This window comes from Patiria miniata, unplaced genomic scaffold, assembly GCF_015706575.1.
Source record: "Patiria miniata isolate m_02_andy unplaced genomic scaffold, ASM1570657v1 HiC_scaffold_25, whole genome shotgun sequence".
Taxonomy (NCBI): Eukaryota; Metazoa; Echinodermata; class Asteroidea; order Valvatida; family Asterinidae; genus Patiria; species Patiria miniata.
In genome coordinates this window covers 6,127,278-6,134,627 of record NW_024037064.1, presented here as the reverse complement: position 1 = coordinate 6,134,627, position 7,350 = coordinate 6,127,278, and the positions used below count along the sequence as shown (strand labels likewise).

Here is a 7,350-nt window from a genome sequence, read left to right as displayed (position 1 = left end):
CTTTAGACTATCAAGAACAACCTCCAAACCTTTCAAGTTCCTTAAGTAAAGTATTTCTCAAGTTAACTTGTTGACAAGATTTCTTTTGTTTTAGCAATAGTGACCTTGACCTTTGACCTGTCGGCCCCAAAATTGATAGGCCTGTTAAGACTATCCAGAAAAATCCACAGACCAAATGTCAAGTTCCTAAGTAAAGTATTTCTCAAGTAATCGCGCTTAACAAGAGTTAACCTAACCAAACCATGCACACACACACGCACTAGCACGTTTGTTAATGGTGTAAATTGAGGATTTTCTTTTGTTCTTCTTCCCTTTTCCTTAGTTTGTACCTTAACTTTTTCGCAACAGCTCTCATTGGTTTTGTACATGTACACATTTTCAAACCGAGGAGTACTCGATGGAGTTTGCAGAAAAGACAGACCAGCAGCCGATTTCACAAAATCTCACGTAACATTTGGCGCAACTCTGCTTGAACCAAAATTGATCGCGTAAATTGCGCGACATTTCACTTATGACACATTTCAAGAAAGTCACATAGTGCGTAAGTCCGCAAGTTGCACAATAAACTATGATGCAACTTGCACCATCATTTTAGGCGGCCTAAGTTGTGGTATAGCGACTGAAATGACATATTTTACCAGCAAATCAGGACTGTCACAGAGCTCGTTATATTGCACAACTTATCAAGGTTGATACAAGACGGACAAAATAATTTTCAAAATGGCAGGCTGAGGTGATCCAACGACTGTTTCGCAGACAAAAAAATTCACACACAAACAGCCGTTGTAAAAGCTGCTTTTATCCTCGTCCAAGATGCTTAAATTATTTAAAGCGCTGTGCAGCTGCGCCAAGTTTTGTGAAATCGATCGTAAGTTTATTGTGCAGCTGGGCAACAACTTTGTTGCGTAAGTCTTACTCATGGCACAAGCTGCGCACTTTTTCATGAAATCAGCTGCTGCCCACTGTCATGGCGCAACCAACAAAGGGTCTATAGTTAAACCTAAATTCAAGATTATTTGAAATGCTATAAAACGGACATTTTTGGGATAAGAAATATTCAATTTACATACCTACATTTGTATTTTTCTTAAATTATGGCAGAGTTTTTGCTTACCGTCGTTGAGTCCGATCTCATGAACGCCTGTTGCCTTGACGTCGCCCTCATTGAACAGCCTCTCAGCCTCCATATCCAACTTGGCTGTGGACTCGGCTAGATTCACGTCTACAATATAGTCTTGTGCAGGGGTGAGATTGTTGGGAAATGAAAAATCCACAAAATAATCAGTAAATAAATGCAATTTGGATCTGCAAACATTTTGCCTCATTTGAATACATGTCCTGAATGACTTCAAATTAGCTTCAGATTCGCGTTTACATTCAAATGTGTGATGCAATCAAGCTAAATGAGTCGTTTGTCGGCAATTATGATTTTAAGATACAGCCCAAAATAGGCCAGTAGGGGTGAAAATTTCTAAATTGACTAAATTGTAAAATCGGAATGTCTTCTTACATGTACATGTCAACTTTTTCCCCCAAGAAAATCTCACGATAAAGTATTTAAAATGTGACATTTTTGCTAAAAAAGTTCAATAAGCTGAAAAAAAGCATGTTTATTGTGGTGTAATAAACACTTCTATTTTGAATCGTTGATTTCTCGGTTTGATTTCTCTGTTTTCTTCTTTCTGCTCTGCCTGTGTTCTAAGTCCCATAACTTCTGAACAAAAGTTCGTATTCACATAAGGTTTTCAGCAAATATAAACTGAAATACAGCTCTATTCAAAAATGTGAAAAAAAACCCACAAAATTCGATAAGGGCCAACAAATGACTCATTTAGCATGATTGCATCTCATGTTTGTGCATTTGGCCTGAAGACTGCCGACCCACCTGCGACCATTTTCTCATATTTCACATCAATCTTGAGGATTTCTTGGAAAGTCGTAACAGCCGCCTCGTAATCCTTCAGTCCCTGCTGGGCCTTGCCAAGGCGCAGCAATGCCTTGACGTTGTTTGGTTCCAACTGCAAGGCAATCCGGCAGTCCTCCATTGCCTCTGCAAACTTTTCCAATTTGTTGTAAGCCTGGGGGGGGGGGGGGGTGGGGAAATAAGTGAAAAGAGGGGATTCAAATTTGCCACATAGTGAACAACGAAGCATTGCGTGTTCAACAGGATAACAGGTGTGTCACCTGGGATTAATCGTCTGCCTTATGTGCAGTACTACAAAAACATACATGTAAGATGAGTTGGCCCCCCTCCCAAAATGATGTTTTCCTTTCTTTTTTATTCCCTTTATGTGAAAACTTTTCAGGAAATAAATTAAAACGTTGCGTATCTCTCTCACAAGCCATCAGCAATGTGCAAATAGTGCACAGTACTGAACACCTAATTCCTTTCCCCTTTTCAGAAAATTAAGCCCTCTTGGTCCCTCCCCCTACCCCCCAAAATGGTTCTGGACCCGCCCCCCCCCCTCCCCTTGAGAATGGTTGCATGTGCAGTCTACAAAAATGGCAGTTTATTTCATGAACCCTGCGTTGCATATAAGTACAACGCGTTGCAAATTATCTCATATACACCACAATGCCTATACTATGTGGGCGTGAAGGGTGCGAATTTAAAACCTTGCTCTTTTTGACTTTCAAAACAATTGTTGACAGCTATGATGTGGGCTATGTCATATTTAGCACCCTCTGCTTTAACTGCAGGTGCTATGCCCCCCTCTGGTGTCATATCCCACATCACAGCAGTCAACAATTGTTCGTTTGTCTACCTTTGGGAGAGTGTGGCATACAGGTTAGGGCAGAGTTGTAATGACTTGAGTCAATGACTCGACTCGAGTCTCAATTTTTGGTGACTTGACTCAACTCAAGTATCTAAAGCAAATGACTCGACTCAACTTGAGTCACTGCGAGCAAATGACTTGACTCAACTCGAGTCCTTCATTAGAAAGACTCGAGTCCCAAAAGTGTAAGCAAAATTTTGCGAAAAATATCGAATTGACTCGCGCTAAATACTTCACTCGGCTCGACCCGACTCGACTACACACTGTGACTTGACTCAACCTTCTTGACCTAATGACTCAACTCGAATCACTTCATTAAAATGACTCGACTTGACTTGTGTCACAAAAATGAGTGACTCGTTTCAACTCTGGGTTAGGGTTATGTGTTTCATGATGAGAGGGTCCAAATCCAGCTACTGGACATATGGTGTGTCCTTGGGCAAGCCACTTCACCTCCACTTGCCTCTCTCCACCCAGGAGTACACATGTAAAGGGTATTAGTTGGGGAGCAACCTACAATGGACTGATCCAGGGGGAATAGAAATATTCTCAGCCATTTCATGAATACGGAGATAAACGCCGGCCTGATGGGCCATCTTGGCTGGTAACAGACTTGACTTGACTTGTTTACCTGTGCCCTGTTGGTGTACAGCACCACAAAGTCTTTCAGACGCTCCAGGCCCTGTGTGTAGAGCTCAACGGCTCGTGTGTAATCGCCCTTATGAAATGCTTGGTTCCCCTGATCTTTCAGAACTGTCGCCTCTGCTTTACGCTTCTCTCTGCGCTCGCTGGCATCTGCTTCCTGGGCCCTCATGACATTATCTGAAAATAAAGTTGATCGCACGTAACATAAAAGGATAGAATTTACTACAGTCATCCCCCATTAACCCTAAGGTTAAAAAAAAGTCTCCGGTTTTTGGTAAGGAGTTTGCCCCAAAAGTCTTGCGGCGTTTTTTTTTTACACCACTTTTTTTTTCTTCAAATGCTGGCTGATATGTTGCAGATGACACTTCGATCCCCTTAAAAATCTCGAAAATATGGTACTCAGTAAGGCCATAAGGCTTGAATAGTCTGCACCCACTTACACTCTCGACCGACACGAACATTCTTCGGGAAATTTGGATAGTCAAGACAAAAATCAGAGAAAACGGTAATGTCAGATCATACAGCGACATCAACATCATGCATGAGCTGCCAAGCTGGTCATTAGTCTGCTCCCTTACATATTGCGCTAATTAAAATGCATTTAAAGATTCCCTGAGATACACGACCATCGCTCCCTCACTCTGGCTTCCAGACAAACAATAACAAAATTACAACACAGTGTGCAAATGATGCCCGACTAAATTTAGTGCAAAATATATGGGTGCCCAGAGAGGCCACGTAAAGCTTATACTCGATCGTAACTCCACCTAAAACACGTTAAATTGTGCAGCAGCAGGATTCCAGTCAAACCAGTGAGTTTGGCAGTTTGGAGACATATCATCTTACATTTCAATTTTTTTCAAAAAATTTTGCAGGCGCGCATGGCTACGAAGACGCACGCGCAAACCAGAAACCGGAGACTTTTTTTTTTTTACCTAACCTCCCCAAATCCTCTTGGCAAAATGGAACATTTTGCAGAAAATTGAGGCTTTATGGCGAAAATGTGTGGCTGATTTTGCAGGATGCACTGTGTCAATGTCTTGGACTGGACCTTGTGTTGTTTATGCTCAGCCATACATATTTAGGCCTACATTATACATGTACTTGAAATCCTCCACATTGCTCTAGGATGTCACTAGCTCTGCCTCAACCAATTGACATTGATTGCTGGAGGATTTTGTAGGATTGAGGTAGTGGTCACCCCTCCAAGGACCACATAAATAACAGAGCATTTTGCAGGATTGAGGCTGTATGCAATTTTTACATGAAGGCAGTCAGAGGATTTTGCAGGACTGAGGTTGCATCCTCGCAAAAACGCCTAGGGAGTTAGGATTAATACAAATACTGCTAATACAAATTCTGGTTATGGGCTATTGAATGTAATGTCAGTATTAAACAGAGCTTTTAAGAGCTCAGTGAATAAACCTGACAATGTATTTTTCAAATCTTCTACATGTATCTGGTCATGGTCAAGGAGACTATACAAACTAGGAGTTTTGGATCATTTCTCTAAATTGTTATTTAGGTATAATGGTTAATTTGGTTTTGTCAAAATTTCACAAAATTTGATAAGGGACGACAAATGACTCATTTAGCATGATCACATCACATGCTTGTGCATTTGGCCTGAAGACTGCTGACCCACCTGCGACCATTTTCTCGTGTTTCTTGTCAATCTTGAGGATTTCTTGGAAAGTCGTAACAGCCGCCTTGTAATCCTTCAGTCCCTGCTGGGCCTTGCCAAGGTGCACCAATGCCTTGACGTTGTTTGGTTCCAACTGTAAGGCAGTCCGGCTGTCCTCCATTGCCTCTGTAAACTTTTCCAATTTGTTGTAAGCCTGGGGGGGGGGGAGGGGAATAAGTGAAAAGAGGGAATTCAAATTTGCCACATAGTGAACAACGAATCGTTGTGTGTCTTAACAGGATAACAGGTATGTCACCTGGGATTAATTGTCTGCCTTATGTGCAGTACTAAAAAACATACATGTAAGATAAGTTGGCCCCCCTCCATAATCAATGTTTTCTTTTCTTTTATTCCCCCTTCTTTACATGAAAACCTTTCAGGAAATAAATTAAAACGTTACATATCTCTCTCACAAGCCTTCATCTTCACTTGTCTCTCTCCACCCAGAAGTACACATGTAATGGATATTAGTTGGGGTGCAACCTACAATGGACTGATCCAGGGGGAATAGAAATATTCTCAGTCATTTCATGAATACGGAGATAAACGCCAGCCTGATGGGCCATCTTGGCTGGTATCAGACTTGACTTGACTTGTTTACCTGTGCCCTGTTGGTGTACAGCACCACAAAGTCTTTCAGACGCTTCAGGCCCTGTGTGTAGAGCTCAACAGCTCGAGTGTAATCGCCCTTATGAAATGCTTGGTTCCCCTGATCTTTCAGAACTGTCGCTTCACGTTTCTCTCTGCGCTCGTTGGCGTCTGCTTCCAGGGCTCTCATGACATTATCTGAAAATAAAGTTGATCGCACGTAACATAAAAGGATAGAGTCTACTACAGTCATCCCCCATTAACCCTAAGGTAAAAAAAAGTCTCCGGTTTCTGGTATGGAGTTTGCCCCAAAAGTCGTGCGGCAATGCAGGTGTTTTTTTTTTTACCCCACTTTTTTTTTCTTCAAATGTTGGCTGATATTTTGCAGATGACACTTCAATCCGCTTAAAACTCTCAAAAATATTGTTTATGTAGAGCTTGAGGTGACCTCAGTTAGGCCATAAGGCTTGAGAAGTCTGCACCCACTTACAATCTCGACCAACACGAACATTCTTCGAGAAATTTTGACAGTCAAGACAAACATCAGGGAAAACGGCAATGTCAGACCATACAGCAACATTGACATCATGCATGAGCTGCCAGTCTGGTCATTAGTCTGCTCCCTTACATATTGCGCTAATTAAAATGCATATTTACAGATTCCCTGATATACACGACCACTGCTCCCTCATTCTGGCTTCCAGACGCACAATAACAAAATTACAACACAGTGTGCAAATGGTGCTCGACTAAATTTAGAGCAAAATAAATGGGTGCCAGAGAGGCCACACAAAGCTAATACTCGATCGTAACCCCCTCTTAAACATGTTAAAATTGTGCAGCAGCAGGATTCCAGTCAAACCAGTGAGTTTGGCAGTTTGGAGACATCATCTTGCATTTAAAAAAAGTTTTTAATTTTGCTGACGCGCATGGCTACAGCGACACATGTGCAAACCAGGAACCAAAGACTTTTTTTGGCCTAACCTCCCCAAATCCCCTTGGCAAAATGGAACATTTTGCAGAAAATTGAGGCTTTATGGCAAAAATGTGTGGCTGAGTTTGCAGGATGCACTGCGTCAAGGTCTTGGACTGGACCTTGTATTGTTTATGCCCAGCCACACATATTTAGGCCTACATTATACAAGTACTTGAAATCCTCTGCACTGCTCCAGCCAGTGACATCCTGGATCCAGGATGTCACTGGCTCCATCTCAACATATGGACAGTGATTGCTGGAAGATTTTGAAAGATTGAGGCAGTGGTCACCCCTCCAAGGACCACATAAATAACAGCATTTTGCAGGATTGAGGCTGTATGCAATTTTTACATGGAGGCAGTTGGAGGATTTTGCAGGACTGAGGTTGCATCCTAGCAAAAACGCCTAGGGAGTTAGGATTAATACAAATACTGCTAATACAAATTCTGGTCATGGGCTATTGAATGTAATGTCAGTATTCAAACAGAGCTTTTAAGAGCTCAGTGAATAAACCTGACAATGTATTTTTCAAATCTTCTACATGTACAGCCATTATCTAGTCATGGTCAACGAGACTATACAGACTAGGAGTTTTGGATCATTTCTCTAAATTGTTATTTTATATAATCGTTAATTGGTTTTGTCAAAATTTCACAAAATTTGACGAGGGCCGACAAATG

General features: G+C 41.6%; 1 protein-coding gene across 1 annotated transcript; it reads right to left on the bottom strand.

Annotated features, from left to right (window-relative positions):
• Window positions 1-948: 948 nt before the first annotated feature.
• Window positions 949-5,888, bottom strand: LOC119732980 (sperm-associated antigen 1A-like). The gene is made up of 6 exons (XM_038206563.1): window positions 5,708-5,888; window positions 5,068-5,260; window positions 3,409-3,599; window positions 1,886-2,078; window positions 1,115-1,234; window positions 949-962 (listed from the first exon to the last, which is right to left on the bottom strand). Exons 1-6 carry the CDS (start codon window positions 5,882-5,884, stop codon window positions 949-951), a joined length of 888 nt encoding a protein of 295 aa, XP_038062491.1. The 5' UTR covers window positions 5,885-5,888.
• Window positions 5,889-7,350: the final 1,462 nt, after the last annotated feature.